This window comes from Scylla paramamosain, chromosome 2 (genome assembly GCF_035594125.1).
Source record: "Scylla paramamosain isolate STU-SP2022 chromosome 2, ASM3559412v1, whole genome shotgun sequence".
In the NCBI taxonomy this organism is placed as follows: Eukaryota; Metazoa; Arthropoda; class Malacostraca; order Decapoda; family Portunidae; genus Scylla; species Scylla paramamosain.
Window position 1 is genome coordinate 39,076,713 of NC_087152.1, and position 21,505 is coordinate 39,098,217.

The window sequence follows — 21,505 nt, forward strand, 5'->3', positions numbered from 1 at the left end:
GTGAGAGTGACTCTGTAGTCGTAGCCAGATGGTGGAAAATTCAGAAGATTCAAGAGCATGGAGACGAGAGCAAGTTAAGTCGTTGAGCGCATAGAGGCAACATCCAACTTCGGATGTTTATTACACTGTTAACAGTACAGGAAATCTGATTATTTGATAGCGGGAGGAACAAGTTTTCAACAACATCCTGAACGACTGGCCTGTGTGTAAAGTTTCATTCGTTATAGCGGATCAGCCGTTCTTAAATAAATAAGAAAAAATGTAAGATTCTCGGTTTGTTATTGCAAGAATACATTTCATAACAAAAACTGACTCTCTAGAAGCTGCACTGTCACGTTGCGACATTCACTCTGTCCAGTGTGGAAGTAGCGTGATGAGTGAGGTGTGCAGACTGGTGTGCCACTAGACGCACCTGTATTGAAGTGAAGTGACTCAGACAGTTCATTGATGTCAAGTGGTAGCACAGGCGGGAGTGACGGGTAATGAGTGAGTGACACAGCCGTGCACGCGTTTGTGGAGATGCAATCTTCTGAATTGACGTGGCGGTGGACATCATTTACCCTGTCCTCAGTGGGGGTCAGTGGGTGCTGTCACTGCCAGAATCTCAATGTTTTCTTCCTCATGACAGAGGGTAACTTAGTTATCTTCAAAACCAAATTGTGAAAATAATGTCATTAATCGAAATAAAGGTAAAAAAAAAAAAAATAATAATAATAAAAAGAACGTGGTTTTAGAAACGTACTTGGGCATAAAACATGTCTGGGGGGGGTTTCACTCGTGCCGCTCTTCTAGACAGGGTGGAATCAAAAGCTTTTCGTCTCATCAGCTCCTCTCCTCTAACTGACTGTCTTCAGCCTCTCTCTCATCACCGCAATGTTTTCATGCTAACTGCTCTTCTGATCTTGCTAGCTGCCTGCCTCCCCTCCTGCAGCGGCCTCGCTGCACAAGACTTTCTACTTTCCCTCGCCCCTATTCTGTCCACCTTTCTAATGCAATCATTCATCCCTTTCTATGGTAAACTCCGGAACTCCCTGCCTGCTTCTGTATTTCCACCTTCCTATGATTTGGATTCCTTCAAGAGGGAGGTTTCAAGACACTTATCCTTCAATTTTTGACTACCGCTTTGGACCCATTTCCGGGACTTGGACCCTTTTCTGGGACTGGCATCTCAGTGGGCTTTTTATTCATTGGATTTTTGTTGCCCTTGGCCAGTGTCCCTCCTACATAAAAAATGAAAAAAATAAAAATAACGAAACTATCTTTATTGCGATAGCAGATAAAATCATCCGTATCAAAATAATGTCACCTAGCGCTAACCTTCAAGCAGTTTTAGGTTTTTGATGATTTTTAAGAAGGACGAATTTTGTGTGATGTGGCTGCTTGCCAATCAGATTCGTGTGTTAAGAGAAGAAAAGAAACATCTAAGAACGAAAGCAATCAAAGGATGGGCCAGACATCCCCCGCAAAGGCAAAATCAAGCAGTAAGTTTCAGGGAGGAGAGATACAGGCGGCCAGTCGGTTAGAAAGCAAAGCAACAACAAATTACGTATGTTCCTTGCGTTCCGTAACTAGACAAGTGAACCATTCCCTGAACATCAATCAACATCCATTATTGTTTGCCGACAACGCGTGTAAAAAAAAAAAAAAAAAAAATGCTCAGCATGTGTGTCTAGAGGAAAACAGTCTTCAGTGGCAATAACAATGTGACATTGACGGGCATTGCATTGACAGGAGGGTGGTGCAGGTGGTGAGGTTTGGTGGCGGTCGCTGGTCGTGTTGTTTTGGTTTGCTACAGAAGATACCGTACCGGAGGCAAAGATTCGGGATATATATATATATATATATATATATATATATATATATATATATATATATATATATATATATATATATATATATATATATATATATATATATATATATATTTTTTTTTTTTTTTTTTTTTTTTTTTTATTCAACCTAATGTGTTTATTATCCTTGAGTTGATTAGAGCGAGACGAAGGTTCCAGATCAACTTAAAGTGAAGGCGCGTCCATGAAGAGTGTGTCATTAGTCACTTTTTTTTTTAAGTACATCACCAAAAACAACCCCACAAAACATAACAACAACAACAACAGTTTGCATGCTGCAGTGCGGCAGATGGAGTATGTACGAGCAAGTCCTGGTGAAGAGGAAGTAAAGATCCTCTCGCTCAGACTTTTATAATGATGAGCAGTGTTCTGCACTCATTACTTGTAACCAAAACACAGATTTACATAAACATTGCAAAAAACCTGATGGAGATCAGCACTTCCCCCTTCAGTAGTGGGCGTCATGTGCTGTTATACAACAGTGAGAGCAGCAAGAGTAAAGTACGAGTAATGTGTCGGTATTCAAGATGAAGATTTATGCGCTATTATGTACCGTACCATCATGTGATAATACTATAATCAATTGCACGGACACCTTGTATTTCACTACCAGCCGTGTCTACGTCGATAGAGTTGATGATTACTATGTAATATTTTATTGTTTGGTATGGAAAGAACGCAGCTTGATTTATAGACCATTATTTGAATCGTAGTATACAGCTTTTGAAAATATTGACAATTTTTAGTCTTGAAGAAAACTGTGAAGGAAAAAGAAGGGTGTAATGGCAAGGGAGCGGCAGTGACATGCCCCGATACGTGTGTGCTCGGCTGGCCAGAAGCCAACGCCTGGATGAAGTCAGGACCCACATGATATGAAGATGACGGCGGACCTTGCCAGTGGCCTTTTGGACCAGGACGTCCTGCAGGATCATTACATCATAGCCAATAACTTCAATGGTAAGTGAGGTCGACCATGTTTTATTGGCAGGAAATTATAAGAAAAAGTCCACACAGTTACACTAGAAACAGCCAGACTGCTTAAAATTAAGTAATATTGATATGAATACATAGGAAATGCATCATGTATTCGAAATGCACATTAAAAACTACGTTAGACATCATTCCAGTGTAAAGGACAATTAGTTCAGTCAGTAACGTACGCTAGAAACAAGTGCATGCATTACGTGTGTGGATGGAGTCATAATTACTATACAGCTCCCTTCCCAGAACACACTTGCCGCCACCTGTGTAGCCTGTGCCAGTACTGAGACGTGAAGGGTAAGAGTCAGGAGACAGCCACGCGGCAGCTGAGATCCTTTGACGTTTAAGAAGCGAGACAGGAAGCTAGGAGTGTGTAAAAAGCTCTAGGAATGAAGCTTGGCCGTGACGCGCCGGAGCCCTCTGATCCAAGGCTCCAGGACCCGCGTCACGTACAACATGCAAGTAGTTACGCTCAAGCCAGTCCTTCCAAATCCTTCCTTTCTTCCTTCACTTCTTTTATTTCCTTTTTTTTTTCTTTTTTTTTTAATGCCAGTTAGTGATACTTAATGATCGCTTGCGCCATCGAGGCCACTTCACCACCAGTCTTTATAGTAATATAGGACAGGGTGCAGTAGAAATACCTCTCGTTTTTTTTTTTTTTTTGTTAACCTTTAAAATTGTGGTAGGTGTTTCTGCCGCACCATATATATATATATATATATATATATATATATATATATATATATATATATATATATATATATATATATATATATATATATATATATATATATATATATATATATATATTTTTTTTTTTTTTTTTTTTTTTGTGCCTATGTATCATGTGCTTCAAGTGACATGTTGCACCGTCCCCGGGAGCATTAGTGTGCAAGGAAGTAATTCTTCATTCGGGCATTACCATAATATTTTTGCTCATTTACATGTTTATTGAACTAGAATTACTGTTTTTGTCATTTTGGACATTCTCGCTCACTGCATGGTAAAATGTTTCAGTCAAAAGTGAGGTATGCTGAAAGACTTCCTGTGCAACAATATACATAACTACACAAACTGATGGATAGGAAGGAACTACGCATACGAGCACATGATTGGTGGGGTCAGCGTCCTCTTCAGACACGCTTCCAGGCAAAGAACAGCAAAATAATAAATAAGTAATAAAATTTGATGGGTCTTGTGCAACTCAAGCTGGCTTGCTTCATAAGTTATATTTTTATGTAAGAAGGTCTTTGGCCAAGAGGCACAAAAAATTGGTGTTGGAAAAATGAATAAAAACTAAAGAGGACAGTTGAAAGGCAAATCTATAATTATTTCGAGAAGTGTCTTGAAACTTCCCTCTTGAAAGAGTTTAAGTTATTGGTAAGAGGAAATACAGAAGCAGGCAGGGAATTTCGGTTTACTAGTAAAAATAATGAAATGTTGAATTTGACTCTTGTGTTAGGGAGGTGGACAGAATAGGAATGAGAGAGAGAGAGAGAGAGAGAGAGAGAGAGAGAGAGAGAGAGAGAGAGAGAGAGAGAGAGAGAGAGAGACTTGAGCAGCGAGGCCGCGGGAAGGGGAGAGGCATGCAGCTGATAGCCAGAAAATTAATTAGCGTGAGAGTAGCCATGGAGGATCCCAAGAGCTACAACCTTGCGGTGAAGAGAGAGAGGCTGAAGACATTCAGTTAGAGGAGAGTAGCTGAGAAGAAATGCTTTTGATTCCAACCTGTTTAAGAGAGCAGTATGAGTGGAACCTTCCTTCCCTTCCATACAACTGTGTGACGCGTACTCCATACATGGGCGGATAAGGGCCCTGTGCAGTCAGCAGCTAGGGGGGTGGGAACTGGCAGAAACGGTTCGGTTTTGCTAAATAAAACACCTTTCCAGGGTTTTAGATACCCCTGGCCAGGCTAGGAATAATTTAAGCTGTAGCTCCGCTGTTGCACGCTATGCCGGTGAACTTGATGTAGGTCAATAGTTCAATAGTTGAAAACTGGGGATAAAAAGTAACATGTAGCAAAAATGTGGAAAGAATAATAGAAGAAAGGTAAGTATTGAGTTGCGCTTTATACAGTGGGTGATGGATGCATGTTTGGCATTGGTTGTTGTGAAGGAACGCTGTTAGTCTGGTATTATACGTTAAGTTTGGACGAGTCTACCTCTACCCATTGTTATTTTTTTATCACAAAATATTCAAGATGTTTATTTGCGTAAGAAACAGCAATACAGCGTCACAATATAGCGTGATGAAGTGGGAGCAGGTCGCGTGTCTGCTTGAGTGGCTGGGCAGGCCTGAGGTGCTGGCGACGCTGCTCATGGCAAGGGACTTGAGATTCACAGAACGTTATTGGTGGTGCCTGGCACGTCCCCATAATGACGTCACCTCCCTTACTTAGAAAGGGAGTGTATTGAGTAATAAAGAAAAAATATATATAGCAATAATGATAATAAACTAGAATAAATAGATAAATAGATACATGTATAAACAAACAAAATTAATGGAGAACTCTCCTGATGTGGTAAAAGACTCATTTTCTGTATGGAAATGCATTTTAGCTTTACTTATTTAGTAGTTTATTATTGATATTTTTACAGGGCATATTTTGCACGTGTACCTTGCAAAATTTTGATGTAACAAGGCAGAGAGCAGTGACTCCCTTGCCCTGGAGTGAAGAGGCAACCGATTTTAGCTTCGGCATTACATTATTTGCATTTTCTCTAAGCCGTGAGCGCTCTGCTTTGAAGCACGTGCATCAAAGGCCGCGTATATTACTGAATGAATATACTTTGACAGTCCCCGAACACAGGACTAATAAGCGTGCCCGAACACAGGACTAATAAGCCCCTGCCATCATGTTACGACCCATTCCCACAGGCGGTGACGGAATGATAGTGAAGCATAAAGCGAAATGAGGGGGTGGCACTGGCAGGCTCAAGATATTTCGCGTAACTTCCGAGAGCTCATTGGCGGGTGGTTGCCAGTTGGCCGTTAGGGGAAGGTGTGCATGTCTGACACAGGTGTGCTCAGATTCAATGGACGACCGCAGTGGCTGTGAAGTAGAGGACATGGAGAGTGGGCGTGTCTGAAAAGCGAACTAAGTCGATCCAGCGTGGTGCCTTTAGTTTTAGCACACTGCCGCCCCTCACTGCACAGGGACTCAGCGTTGATTAATGAAGGAACTAACCTTTCAAAGAGGCCTGACGATACTACTACTACTACTACTACTACTACTACTATAGTACTGCTACTACTACTACTACTACTACTACTGCAACCACTATTACCACTACTACAGGTACAGTTTCTACTACTGCTACTACTACTACTACTACTACTACTACTACTACTACTACTACTACTACTACCACCATCACCACCACCACCACTACAGCTACTACCACCACTACGACTGCTATTTACGTGCAAGAATTAAAATTGTATCAGCACACTTTTTTCCGCTTGCGCACAGGGTAAAGCTCCGAACGCTTCCCAATCATAGTAACTGATATGATTGTTTTTTTTTTTTTGTTTTTTTTTGGAACCGCATGATAAGTTAAGCAGTGATTGCGTGTACAAGTGTTCATACGAAAAATATACATTCTCTCTACATACTACGCAATTATTTATTTGTTAACCCTTTGACTGCTGATGAAAATATGACATTACTTCATTAAAGCAATCTCAGATCATTTAACTGAGCAGAACTAAAACTAGAGGCAGTGAAAGCATTGCACTGCTCTACCAACACTCTCTTTGTTGTCAATAGTAACTTTAGGAATCGTTCTCTAAACTTTCAGAACATTTCATCAAGCCTGAGAAGCCATATAGGTATTATCCTCGATGCTCTCTCTCTCTCTCTCTCTCTCTCTCTCTCTCTCTCTCTCTCTCTCTCTCTCTCTCTCTCTCTCTCTCTCTCTCTCTCTCTCTCTCTCTCTCTCTCTCTCTCCGTTCTGTCATACGTAGTCAATAACGAGTGAGTGACACACAGCTGGTGGCTAACAAACGTTGCCTCGAATTCCTCGTTTTTTTTTTTTTTTTAGCTCCACAGCTAATTGTGGATAATTGTTCCCTCAAATTATCATCATCATGAAAACTTTAAGCGTGTTACAGTGAAGACTGGGAACTGGTATACGAATATCCAAAAAGACCTGAATTGGAGACGCATCAAAGGTGTAGGAAAGCTAACTAAGCTTGAGTTGGTTAAGAATGAGATAGCCGTGTTCTTCAGTAATGTAGACCTGCCAGCAGTGACACCATTACAAGGCAGACCATTCAGTGACTTCGAGGAAAATTCATTAATACTCAGGTCGCCATCATGAATCCAGGCTTTAGGCAGCCTTCCAGCCTCAGAAGACCTAAAAGGTAAAGACAAGCTTGAGATCAAAGAAACAGGTATGAGGCAAATTAACCCTTGCGTCACTCTGCTCGCTGACAGACACAGAGGCCAACAGATTCGCCTCCACAGTTTGGTGAGAGGTGACTGAACCTCTTGTCTTGGATAAGGAGGCAGGAACAGCTCAATACCCAGTAATGGTTGTGAGCAGACCGCCGCCTGTGGTGCTGGGAACCATCAGTAAGAATATCCCCTCGGATGGCTACTGTATATTGATTCGGCTGAATTATGAATTCGCTGAGCCACATTACTCAGTTAAACATAATGTTCCTATAAGGAATTTGGGTGGTTATGAATCCACAACTGGTATGCCGCCTGCTTCAAGCACTGTGCCTTCCTGCATTTATCAATAAACGTTGTGATATCTCTTACTCTTATTTTGATTGCTTTGCACGTTATCCTTCTCATGATTTTCAGAATATATAGTTAAATTTCTCAGGAGAAGAAATATGAAATATGGTGTGTCAGTCAGTATGTCTAAAATCTAGAATTCTGATAATATCCATTCAACTTTTTTAAGAAATCTTATATTTATTTATTTATTTATTTGTTTATTGTTACTATTTATACATAATGGAGGAAGACCCAAGGACAAAAACAAATTCTGGAAAAACGTCTCGCATAAAAAAAAAAAAAAAAAAGGAGGTGCCTTGAAACTTAAACAAGGTTAATTCATAGGAAGGGACGAATACGGATGCAGGCAGAGTCTACCGGTAAAGGGAATGAAAGAGTAAAGACTGGTTAATTCTTGCATTTGAGAGGTGGACAGAAGCGAGAGTGAGTGGCAAGTGTAGTGCAGTATCATCGAAGAAGAGGGAATAAGTGCCTGGAAGATTGTGTCGAGTGTACAAGTGGGAGAATTGAGTTTTGAGGCGTTGAACGAAACAAGGTTTACTCAGGTTTGTTCTGTTCTCTTCTGTAATAAGAGAAAAACAAATCTAATTCCTACAGAGTTGGACGTCTGCAAAATGATGATGCAGGGTAGAGTCATCAGCAGAGTGGATACAATATTAGATAAGATTAAGATAATTGATGAAGAGAGTGGGTGAGAGGACAGAGCACTATAGAACACCTCTGAAACTTTGGGGGAGAACAGTGACTGTCTCCCACTTCTACAGTACAACGGCCTGAGAGGAAATTTGTGATGGAGCAGAGAGAGAGAGAGAGAGAGAGAGAGAGAGAGAGAGAGAGAGAGAGAGAGAGAGAGAGAGAGAGAGAGAGAGAGAGAGAGAGAGAGAGAACTGTAGGGGGTAAGCTTATAAACTGAAGATCGGTGAGAAAAGACAATATCAAGTACCACGTAAAATTTAGTCTGCACTTTAATGAACAAAGCAGAGTAGTAGGAAGTTCCAGCAGGCGAATTGACAGTAGCATCACCATCATAAGCCGTGCAGGGTCAAGACATTGGCCTGAAACACCAGTGAGCCAAGGACAAGGTGCTAACAGCTTGAGAGTTTAGCAAATTGAAGTGCAGCTAGGCCATGCCAGGAATTTTGTGATTTAATATAATACTTTTGGAGTCAACTATTTAAAAAGGTCAGGTGGAGCTTAATAGTTAATTGCTTTATTGTTTGTGTTCTGGCCAAGGGCAACAAGAAATAAAGAAAAAATGAAGGCAGCAGGAGAGTGATTGCCTGGTATCTGATTCTTGAATAACGACCATTAGGCAGTCAGTGTTGTTAAGATCAGTATTTCAATAGACAGAGAACACATAAAGCTACAGAGATTAGCTACAAGATACATGCAGTTGAGGCAGCAGTAAGATCAGGTAACCCACTATGTTATTTATTAATTTATCTATTCATCTATTTATTTTACATTACATAGGCGTAGGTCTGCTTGTCATCTGTACTAGAAACCTGTTAATAACGCAGTATCATAAAAAGTGTGTACATAATGTGTGTAGAATAATTGTGTATTCTTACGGTTCCCCCAAACACTTCGCTTATTACACTCTGGACTAAGCAAGAATCCATCGTAAAGTACAAGCTGATCCAGTGAGCTTACTGAACAGCGCGCTCTTTGTTAATCTTCCTTCAAGGTCCTTTATGTATCACCACCACTGTCACTACCACCATTCCCTCCACGACCATTACTCGACCACCATTACTCCTCCACGACCGCTCACTCCTCCACAACCCTCACTCAACGACCCTCATTCCTCGACCCTCACTCCTTCACGACCCTCACTCCTCAAAGACCCTCATCCCTTCACGATCCTCATCCCTCCATGACTTTCGCTCCTCAAAGACCCTCACTCATCAAAGATCCTCGCTCTTCAAAGACCCTCACTCCTTCACGGCCCCCACGCCTCCATGGCCTTACCCCTTCATCAGTTGTAGTTCCGCTCATCGCTGTCACGTATATTAGTAGTTAATATATTTCGAAAGTAATATAATTGAATGAAATATAAGCAAATTAAACAAGCGACTCAAAAATCTTTACAACTTCTTTGTGTGTTTATTTTTTTCGCTTACGTAAGTCATTGCGAAAACAGATAATGGTGTCAGAAAGGAGTGTTCTATATTATGAAGGTGTTATCTCTCAGGGAAAACAAAGATAAGGGTGTTCACATGACAATGCTGGCGACTCAGAAGCGTCAGCTGCTCGTAACCAGTATCACAATGGAGAGAGAGAGAGAGAAAGAGAGAGAGAGAAAAAAAGCGTACTTTCATATTCACGAGGACTTATCAGACACCATTCAAAACACGAAATTTCAATTTAAACCCGTCTTTACTCGTATTTGGGCTCATCCAACTCTAACCACAGCTACATATTGTTTGTCGGCTGAATACAAAGTCTGGTTTATCATGAGAGACACAATCAACAGGAAAAGTTTGCAATGGAGGTCAGCTGAGAGCGTGGAGTAGGAGTGTGATAAATACGTACTCGTGTTGTACAAAGCTGGCACGTCACGCGAGGCGCCTCTCCATTTACGTCTGTAGTGAAGTCGAGGCGCGGCTCTCAAGGAAGGAATGCTGACGTCAGCTGGTGAGGCGACAATGGATTGAGCTTCGGAAATTACTTGACACATTGTTATTGCACTTTTAATGATCAGTGAAATGAATGTGTGTCTGAAGCAATATGGCACTGTATGTATGATGCAGAGCGTAGTATAGTGCTCCGTATAATAGCATATCATAACACCGATAGCTACATGATTTAATGGTGGATGAAATGCACGTAATACTCTCTCTCTCTCTCTCTCTCTCTCTCTCTCTCTCTCTCTCTCTCTCTCAAAACGCATTACAAATAAGGGAGGAAAAAAATGTCATGCACGTAACCCATCGAATGTTGCCAGTGATATGCATGGCGTGCAGGGAAGCTGTATCAATATAACCCGTGCGTCAGACAGGAGGCCTTGAGGGGCTTCCTTGCTCACGTGACGGCGCCTTGGTCCTTACTCGCCTATGTTGCTCATCTCCAGTATCATAATGAATTCACATATTCATTTACATATCCCCACCGTGTTGTTATTATTATTTTCTTTTTTTTTATAGCAAGGTGTAGAGTGTACCTGACAGTCAGCCATGTGTTTATCACGAGCAAACATATGGGAGAGCAGGATGAAGGTTATAGGTGAAATGGCACACGCCCTTGACAGCCACTCCTTCCATCCTTCTAGTTATCTCAGACTCATGAGCAGGAGTTTATATAAGTATACAGTGAAAGCTGTTATGGTTAGCTTAACGCTGTGAAAGGCGTCATTAAGTGTTTTTATGTAAATTATACTAAACCCGCGGTCGGTTCGTACCACGACTGTACAGAACGTTAATTACGAGATATATATTTTTCTGGAGCTAAAATAATATCTGTCCAATATCTACAGTCTGCCACATCATATCCGGCTTGCAGTAGAGGCGCCCCTAGTTCACCGGTAACCCTACACATTACAGACAGGAAACTTGAGTGAACGTAGCTACTCTATACACACCAACAACTACGTACGTCAATGTAATAAATGAGCCTCCTGTTATTGCAATCATTGTACAGATGAATAAACTGCGGTATATAGCAATAATATGAGAAATAGTTTCCGCGCTACATATTACATGGTGTGATGGACGTCAGGGGAAATGGGCTAACAACCATATCAATTATCTCAGTTTGCTCTTATCGCTGCCACCACGGTGTACGAGGCGTGACGTGCTGGAGGTGGAGGGAGCGGGCGTGATGCATGATTTATAATGTTATTCTGCCGATCTGCTTCCATTTTGATATGGTCATATGACCGTATTCAATATTTTAGCAGCAGGTATCTCCTTATGGTATCTGCCTTGAGTATTGCGGTTACCTTGAGTGGACATGTCTTGCCCCCATATGTACCATGTTTTTCTAAGCTCTTCAGTGTCATTAATGATAGTGGTATGATGTGACCGCCGCTCTGACCACAAACCCGTGACTCATATCTGGTCACGAGCTCGTCCTACAGTGTGTGTGTGTGTGTGTGTGTATGCCGGCTCAGCACGTCAGTTTTTTAAAAGACTATTAGAACCTTTCTGACACATATTATCTGTGCAGGCGATGTCCTGGGCCTCAGCGGCAAAATTAAGTGTAAAGAGTAATTGTCAATATATTGCATTATTCGTAGTATTCACGGTTCATTCACCCGTAATTTGTCATACACTGGTGGAGCGCATCAGGCTGTCCCTGGCCGTCATCTGTTTCGTGACGTCATTCGCAAAGTGTCATGGCGGGTCTTGCTGCAGTGTTTTGGTGTAGAATCGCCCTACTAACCCCTGAAAAATGATGTCTGTAATGTCCATGGAGCATTGAGTGGGTGTAGTGGATACAATTTAGGGAACCTATGCACTAAATGACGTCAGACGCGGAGGAAATAAGTCCTGTGGCGGCCGCGGCTGCTGCTGCTGGTGTGGTGGACGAGAGAATACGCTCCTTGTCTACAGCATCAGAGGCTTCGGAGGACTCTGCCACGGCGCTCTTGCCTGACGTCACCTTCGGTCCCACCAACCACACAGGCATGGGGTCTCCCAGGAGCAACAGGGAGAGCCAGCCGCTACTCGGAGCCAGACACGAAGTGGACGACTTCAACCACTGGCCAGGTGCTGCTACTCTCCACCCCTTCACCCCTTCCCCGCCACCTGTCACCCCTGCAGCCACCCAGCCATCCATGTCCGTCATATTGGTGCCACCTGCCATTTGTCACCCCTTCTGTCCATCCCCTTAATGTGGAAAGTATCTGCCCCTTTGTCACCCCTTCTGTCTCCTTGACGACCCCCCTTTGTTACTCAATTCTTCCTCTCCTTGCCCTTGTCACCCCTTCCACTCTGCTTTGTCATTCCACCCACCCATGGGACCCATGCAAGTGAATTTCCAGCAGCAACTCAAGTTTCTGATAAGGCTGATCTATTGGCATTATACTAGTTGCCTTATTAAAGGTAAAATTAGTTTGCTATAGTATAAGAAAAGGAAGGGATGAAATCTGTAGATGCACATGGATCTGTAATAATCAGGGCTTGAAGCGATGCAATAATCCCTCAAATGTCTTAACTGTGCTTTGAGTGGAGTGTTTTTGTGGACAATACTTGATGTGGCCACTTGTACATGTGTTTATTGGGGGGCAGTACACTTTATGGGGAATGACAGTTGTCCAGTGAATAGCAAGAAACAAATGAAGAGTATACAACTTCTTGTTACTACTCGAAGAACCGAGAGTATGAAAGATGATTTACATTTGTAATTTTGAAATGCATGGAATATTTCATTATTACCACAACTTCGTGTTTCATTAGGCTAGTGGTCACATTGTCATAAAGGAAGACTCTGGATATGCTATAATTGCTAGTACTGATTTCATTTGTCATTTATACAGGATTCATATGGGGATGAGATTTATTTATTTTTCACGTCTCAAAATTGTCCAGAAAAAAGGATACCCATTGGCAAAGTATTATGTCCTTCTCTTATTGTGAGTGCTGACATTTTACTGTGATGGTTTACTTAATTGTTATTGTTGCGGCACCCACCACTTACACTGGTGCCGACCAACCACTAGTAACTCTCATACCTGGGCAGGCGGCAACTCTCACAGAGAAGTCAGAAAAGCGCTCAGTCTGTCACCAGGCGCCACGATGCAGGTGGAAGCAACTCACAGGGATCAGCATAGTAGTGGAGTGTGAGGCAAGGACATGCAAAGACTATATGCACAACACAGGCATATGTTTCCTCACAAGAGGACAGGCACAGTTATCTTGCATCTTGCAGGACACTATAGGCACAAATACTCACACCAGACAGAGCATAGAGTCTTAAGTGTGGCACACTCCGTCCACACACATGCCAGCCAGATTCACTGTGGGTGTCCACTCACAAACAGAGCATAGAGTCACTTGGATATAGACACAGAACACTAAAGGATAGATGCGGACACCATAAACCTCAGTACAGCTGCCCAGGAAAACAAGAACTTGGCACCCCAACACGCAAGAAGCAAACACAGGCACGGAAGCACAAAATTCCTGTCCAAATGTAACACTGGAGGTGTGGCTGAACACAGCAAAGTCTCTCAACTGCACTTACCAGCAGTCAGTAATTCTCACAGCCACAGGACGTCTTCCTTACTCAGTCCTTTCACAGGTTGGCCCTCAGGTACCACAACAGACACCTCACAGAGGCTCCATCAGCCTCTGTTCCCCAGCCAGCTATGATGTCTACCCTCTGTGGTCTTCCTCCAGGCTGGCACTCCCTCTGGCCTGCACAGCACCTTGTGCAGGCTGCCACACATCTAGGTACCAAACTCTGGTCACCACGTGTGCATCCACTCTCGCCTCAGGTCTGCTCGCCAGGGCATCCACAGCTGTCGTCTCAAGACCCATGGGCACCAGACTTGTCACATTGCTGCTGCTGCTGTCTCCATTGCTCTGCTCCATTTCTGCTTTCCTCTATGTCTGGCTGCCAACTCCACAGTGTCCTCTCTCTTCTAAGCCTCATCATCAACTGATGCTCACAATCACCTTCCGCCTCTGTCTTTTGCCCATGAAACATGGTCTATTGTGTTCCCATACTCTGGCTCTCTGCACGTGTCTGGGGAAGTAAGGGCCAACAGGCATAACCCCATGCCTCACAGTGGCGTCCCACCTAGCAGCATCACCCTCCATAACATTATCATCATCAGACCCAGTGATTCTACTGCACAGGAAATGGGTTCCTCAGAAGTCAACCCTTAGCTGACGGCAACAGTTATTGAAGAGCACTTAATAAAAAGCTATCTATGGTTCGTTACCATCTTCCATATGATTGCATGAATGAAGCTACATCATTACATAGGGTTTTGATATCAGTTTGCAGCATGAATCCACAATATCAGAGTAGCATCACGTAGTAAACACTCATTGCTTCACTCTTCAGCTAATGAATAAGAGTTTCATAGTACATAACTTACGACAATAAAACTGCATTTAATTCTTTCAGGCTTTCACTCTTATGAATCTATACCATAATGGGTTGTTGACAACTTTTTTCCTGTTGGGAAAGTTCAGGAAGTGGGTTATACAACAAAAGCAGAATATTTGTTGGGTGGTGAGTCTGAAAAATTTTATTATGTAGATCTTTCTCTGGCAACTATCTTGCTTTTCTCAACAGAGACTGTGTGCTACATTATGATAGACAATTTATGCATTTCTTCAGAATAGAAAAAAAAAAAAAAACATACTGGTATAAAGTCCTTGATAACTTGTAAAATGTTATTTTTGGACTCACTTGGTCTGCTCCTAAGATTTCAAGAGTGGTGGAGCACCATTTTATGCCATGCTTATAATAACCGTCTCAAAGTGTGGATATTGTAGACAACCATATTTTGTATAAGGAAGAATCTGGTGGTTGTTATAGAGAGGGCTCTTAGTGAACTTGAGTCATTTTATGAGGCAGGAGGTTCAGTACTTCATACAGCCTCAGTTCATGCATCATGAAGTCACCAGTGGGAGTTGGTGTAAGCTGCCTAAAGTAGTGTTTTATAGTTTAACTTGCTGTAATTATACATATTCATTAGGTGTATTTAAAACAAAGTAAAGATACAATTTTCTTAAAAAAAAGTGCATCACATTAGGTGCTTCATCAGGCTATTTGGCAGATTTAAAAGTAAGCCATATTTAGTATTATCAGTGTTGATGTCTATATGCTATGCCAAGATCCTGTGTAGGACGCTTGCTGTGACAAGAATAACCTTCTGTATTTACTTTCACTGAGTTTTGTTTGTGTTGTTGAATGCTGACTGGGTTATTCCTCATTTGTTATCTTAAGTCCTCAGATCCCCTGGCAATCTCACTACAAAATCTAACAGTTGATAGATTTATATATCAGAAGGAGAAATACTTAAGCCATTGGTACCTAGACAGTGAGCAAGTGTGGTAGGCTACTCAGTTATTGACCATGACTGAACACACACACACACACACACACACACACACACACACACACACACACACCCTTATTTAGGGATCCATCCAGTGTCTGAAGGAGAGGGAGAGGGCAAACCTTAACTGGCCATGCATGTGGGAAGGCTGGTTGTGCACAAAAGCATCATTGATAATACATGTATCAAAGGATTTGATGTAGCAGCCAGCTGCCTAAGGATTAGATTATGAATGAGAGAAATAACATTTTTGTTTAATTTTTTATTGGTATAAGGCCAGTTTTGTGTATTATAGAGTCTTCTTTCCTTTTCTTTCCTCAGATGACCCTCACTTCACAGACTTAGTAAGGCAAGCAGAGACGTCCATAGAGACTGGGATTTACCCAGAGAGGATATACCAAGGATCCAGTGGAAGCTACTTTGTAAAAAACAGCAGTGGGGTAAGTTGTGACTTTATTGAGGAAAATATAATTCAAATATACAGGTAAATGTATGACAATGTATAACATTGAAAGACTCGTTGTGTACATGAGGACAACCTGTAGCAGGGAGGTATGTGATGGAAAAGGATGAGAAGAAAGTGAGAGTATGACAGCGTATAAGGACATGAGTAATTGGAGAATCCTCACTCATTGCCATCCCCATAAGGGATGTACAAGCTGATAGATACTGTGTTATGATGCAGATTTAGTATTGGCTTCTTATTGGAACAGCTGGCTGAATGTAATCTACCCTGAGCTAAGTTAATATAAACATGTGAAGAATTGCTCCATTAGTGTTATAGCTCAGTTTGTACAATATAGATAATATTACATAGTTTGAATGGAAGTTGAACTGCAGAAAGAACCAATGCAAGCATTTTAATATGGAATATTGTTTTCTGGTTTGGTTTTGTCTGGCATTAAAAGTGACAGGAAGGTGGTTTGGGGGATGTGCAACCCCATGCAAGTGTAAACTCTCCAGGTGTTAGATAATGCTTTTAATATTTTATGGGCTGTCTTATAAAATCTCATGTCTGCATTAAAGATATAGCATACCATGAAAGAAATTTTTTGTTGTGTAAATTCATGCATCTAACTTGTGTTAGTTCAGTTTATCTGTGTGTGGGTAATATCACTATATATATATATATATATATATATATATATATATATATATATATATATATATATATATATATATATATATATATATATATATATATATATATATATATATATATATATATATATATATATATATATATATATATATAATGTATGTATATGTACACACACACACACACACACACACACACACACACACACACACACACACACACACACACACACACACACACACACACACACACACACACACACAAGATCTAGCATGATGTGAGGCTGTAATGTTCAGCAAATAGCGATATGTTTTCTTTATAATCTTTATCCGTTTTGCAGAAAGTCATTGCTGTTTATAAGCCAAAGGATGAGGAGCCATATGGACGTCTTAACCCCAAGTGGACCAAGTGGCTCCACAAGGTTTGCTGTCCCTGCTGCTTTGGTCGTTCCTGCCTTGTACCCAACCAGGGTTACCTGTCAGAGGCAGGAGCATCCTTGGTTGATCAAAAGCTGCAGCTCAATGTTGTTCCTAAAACTAGGGTATGGTGGAATTGATGTTTTTATATATTTTAACTAGGTTTCTCCTTACAAATTTGAAAGTTTAGAAAAAAAATGTCTAGATATTATTTGTTGAACAGAACTAATCATTAAGCTGTACATGTTCTATAACACTTTCCATGAAGTATTAATCACAAGTTTCTAATGATCTCCAGTGAGTTTTTTTTTTTTTTTTTTTTTTTTTTAGCTGCTCATTATATATATACTTATTTAGTTATTTTCTAATTTCCTGTGAACATGATTTTCTGGGATAAAATGGAAGTGTACTATTTGTATTAATCTTAGAGGGAATGACATTAAAAATGAGATAGTGAAATAAACAAGAATTCTAGATGAGAGGAGGATGAGTTTAGTTTTGTATAGTAAGTTAATTTAAGAGGCAGACTGGTTCAGATATATAGGACTACATATTGCCATGGCTGGAGGGATATGTGTAGAGGAAATATTTAGAATGGAGCTGGCAAGAATGAACAGTTTAGTATTAGATTGTTCAAAATTGATACAAAGAGAAGGTTGTATGAAGGGAAGGGTGAAGTGGTACTGAATGGGCTCAATGGAACTGAAACAAAGTATGGGAGGAAGGAGAGAAAAATGTTGAGATAAATGTGTGGATTGAATGAAAAAAAAAAAAGGAAGTTTGAGAGAGAACTGACATTGGAAGAGAGTTGTGTGATCAAGCAGGGCAGGGAGTGTTACAGTTACCTAGGCATGAAGAGAACGTGGAAGAAGAGATATTAGTGGAGATTATTTGATTGGATTTGAAAGTTGTAAGGCTGAGGGAAAAATCATAAATGAGATAGATGGACAGGGAAGAGATCATCAGGTCTAAGAGGAGTGTTGTTAAAGTAAAGAATTGTGCTTTTGTGTTTGTGAATAGAGCATATGAAGTGTAGCTGTAACCTTGAGGGGCATCTGTGGCAATTCACCTTTGTATGTTCTGATTGGCAGTTGGTACATCAGATGCAGAAAAGGGTTTATTATGTTGCAGCAGTGGTAAACCAGTTCTGGGGTTCTTCCCTTGTACAATTGGGTCTAAGAATCAGCTCTTCATCTGTTCAGAGGCCTAAGGGTTAAGATGGATTTTTATTTATTCGTGTTTGTGTGCGTGAATGCCTTGTCTTGGCTACATTGTCTTTGAGGATGCCTGTTTGGTATAGAGATGAATAAGTAAATATAACAAACCTTCAAGTAATATATTTTATTTATAATTTTCTTTGCATTTTATAAAAATACTTTTTATTATTGCAGGTAGTCAAATTAGCAAGTGAAACTTTCAATTATACAAGAATAGACAGAGAGAAGTCCAGAGCTAAGAAGATGGTATCTGAAAGGTTCCCCAAAGTAGGTCGCCACTTCCACAGAATTGGACTTCCTCCAAAAGTTGGATCCTTTCAAGTATTTGTTGAGGTGAGCAAGTAGTTAATGTGCTGCTTGGAAAAAAATTTTTCTATACTATTTTTAATTGATTTAATGTACAAGATACTCTTCTTAAACACTTAATTAAATCACCGTAAAGAAAAAGGCATGAATATTCATTGTGAGGCAGTTGCAGGTGATGTTTTTTGCTCAGTTTTAAATCTCCATTAATGCAAAAACAATATTGGGCTTGTTGGCTCACACACTGTCTGTATTATGGGTGGCAGAAGCCAGGAATGGGAGGCAAGTTTGGTTGAATGCTGCACATGCATACTATCTTAAAATCCAAAGCATTTTCATACTTGTTGAATGTTATTATTTGATTTTTTTTTCATTTATTTATTTTTTATTTAATTGCCAACAGTTATTATAATAGAAAATTAAACTGTGTGAAGAGTGTTAAATGAAGGAGGAATGCCTGTGGAACAAGGAAGAATGGTTGCATGTTAGAACAGTATATATGATATAATGTGGACAGTTGTGAATGCATAAATGTAACTGGTATGTATGTGCAACTGGTCATCATGCAAAAGTGGTCACTCTGGATCGGTTTTTTTCCTCCATAAGCAGTCCAGCTGATAACATAGATTTTTAATTTAGTCTTCAGATATATTTATGTATGGGGGAAGGATGTTATTTCTCATCTACCCTGATCTGTGGGGAAGTCAGCTTAGTATATAGATGGCTAACTGTTACAAATAACAACTATGCCTCACCAACATGAAAATAACAATGACAACTTGTTTATAATTCAATATACAGCTTGGACTTGAATCAATCACAATAAAGCTTTATAATACTTGTGCTGAGTATTTTCACCACCATTTCAGGGCTACAAGGATGCAGACTACTGGCTGCGGCGCTTTGAGGCTGAGCCACTGGGTGAAACCACCAGCAAGCAGTTTCAGCTTCAGTTTGAACGGCTGGTCATTCTGGACTACATCATTAGGAACACTGACCGTGGGAATGACAATTGGTTAATTAAGTATGAGAAGCCAGAGCTAGCTGAAGAAGGGGAAGGGGAGGTGAGGCCTTAGTATTGAGTGCTAGTTAGCTTTTAAAATTTTGTCATATGGTACCCTATATCATATTTGTTTGATATTTCCTCTCCCAGTATCTCTCATGATGTAAATCAGTTTGTAACTGGTGGCCTTCAAATGGATGTTAAAATCATGTTTGATATGCATTGTTTGTCCACTGTGGCTCTATTTGGCATGGCACCATGAACAGCAGTGTTTTGAAAATTCACATGTGGGTTTTTACACAACATACTTATGCTGACTGTCATCACGGCTAGATTCATTCTGTGTTTCACAGAATCTGTCCTGTTCTGTGATGAGTCCACCTTCATAGTTGACTGATCCTTTTTGTAGCTCTCGACTCCATGTGGTAATTGCCATGTCCACACACAACTGCTAGGCTATTCTGTACACAACCTTGCTGGCTTGTGTCGGCATTGGTCTGGCAAATGATGAACCTTTCCATTCTTTCCCACATGAAATTTATGGTTATTTGATTGGAATATTGCTTTTGAATTGGATTTTACAAACCATGTTGTTTTCAAGCTCAGCCAAGACTGGCTTTATTCTCAGTTGAGAAGCAAACCAAACTGTTCTGTCAATAGGCAGTCTTCTAACTGATCTGCCAACAAAAACACTGTAGATGGCTTAGTTTCACTGGTGTCCAAGCTGCTCCTTTGGGCAAAAAATTTCCCATTACTAACTATTTAGGTACTGTGTACTGAACCAATCTAGGCACAGGATAATCCATGTCTTACAGCAGGAAATTTGGCAAGTCTGATGCTATGGCTAGCCTTGCAGTTGATGGGAAACCAGATTGAGAAAGTGACCCAATTAGAGCTTATTTAAAGATATTAGTTTTTCCCCCTCATAGTGCATTATGACACCAGTTTTGTTTTTCTTTACACAGCAGGCTACTTTATACATTAGAGAAGAAAAGAAAGTGTGTGCAACCTCTGTTTTCCTTTTTGGTCATCATCAATTTTCTGTGATTTCCCATATCTTATCAGCTGCAGTTATATTTTATACTAATTCAGTGATATTCACTATTTCATCTTGTATAAAGTTAGCATTATTTTATCTTCCAGTTATTTGGCACTCTTTCAGTTTTCTAGATTACCTCTTTTAATTTCCTGAAGATACCTATCATCAGAAATCAGGCTTGGACCATGATGATGATGATGGTAGCATATAAAAAGTAGTTTATGAAATAAATGTTATGAAATAGAATTGCACCAGACTAGTGTAGCTCAGAATTCTTTTCATACATTCCTCTTTGGTTTGTTTCTGCAGGATTGGTCAATGGTAAAGCCTCCTGAGGTGAGAGTGGCAGCTATAGACAATGGTTTGGCCTTTCCCTTCAAACACCCAGACTCATGGCGTGCCTACCCTTACCACTGGGCTTGGCTTCCTTGGGCCAAGATTCCCTTTAGCACAGAGACAAGGGAACTGGTGCTGCCTCCCTTGTCTGATATGAACTTTGTCCAAGAACTCTGTGATGACATGTATAATTTGTTCCAGGTCAGACTTCTGTGTGCATATGTAAATTTTGTTAATGTTGACTTTTATACCTGAAAATTAGATGAGGATTATGTTAACAAATTACTTTTTCTTCATCATACAGACTGACAAGGGGTTTGATCGTCACATCTTTGAACGTCAGATGTCAGTCATGCGAGGACAGGTCCTAAATTTGACCCAGGCCCTGCGGGATGGCAAGAGCCCTGTGCAGCTGGTCCAGATGCCTGCAGTCATCGTTGAAAGGTGGGAGGAAATGGCTGCCCATGCAGATGCGCAGCAAGGACATTAACTAA

The 21,505-nt window shown here is 40.7% G+C and overlaps 1 protein-coding gene across 10 annotated transcripts in view; it reads left to right on the plus strand.

Moving 5' to 3' along the window:
- LOC135114838 (phosphatidylinositol 4-kinase type 2-alpha-like) overlaps positions 1–21,505 on the plus strand; it is a 36,727-nt gene that overhangs the window by 14,062 nt on the left and 1,160 nt on the right. For 3 of the 10 annotated variants that reach the window (XM_064030982.1, XM_064031002.1, XM_064031012.1), the window contains exons 2-8: positions 2,564–2,807; positions 15,920–16,038; positions 17,038–17,238; positions 18,505–18,663; positions 19,503–19,697; positions 20,985–21,212; positions 21,316–21,455. In XM_064030982.1, the coding sequence (XP_063887052.1) occupies positions 2,723–2,807; positions 15,920–16,038; positions 17,038–17,238; positions 18,505–18,663; positions 19,503–19,697; positions 20,985–21,212; positions 21,316–21,455 (1,127 nt within the window). In that variant the 5' untranslated portion in view covers positions 2,564–2,722. Of the gene's footprint in view, positions 1–2,302; positions 2,808–11,662; positions 12,291–15,919; positions 16,039–17,037; positions 17,239–18,504; positions 18,664–19,502; positions 19,698–20,984; positions 21,213–21,315; positions 21,456–21,505 lie in introns of those variants that run through there. The other 7 variants (XM_064030977.1, XM_064030992.1, XM_064031022.1 and 4 more) reach the window with 5 other exon arrangements.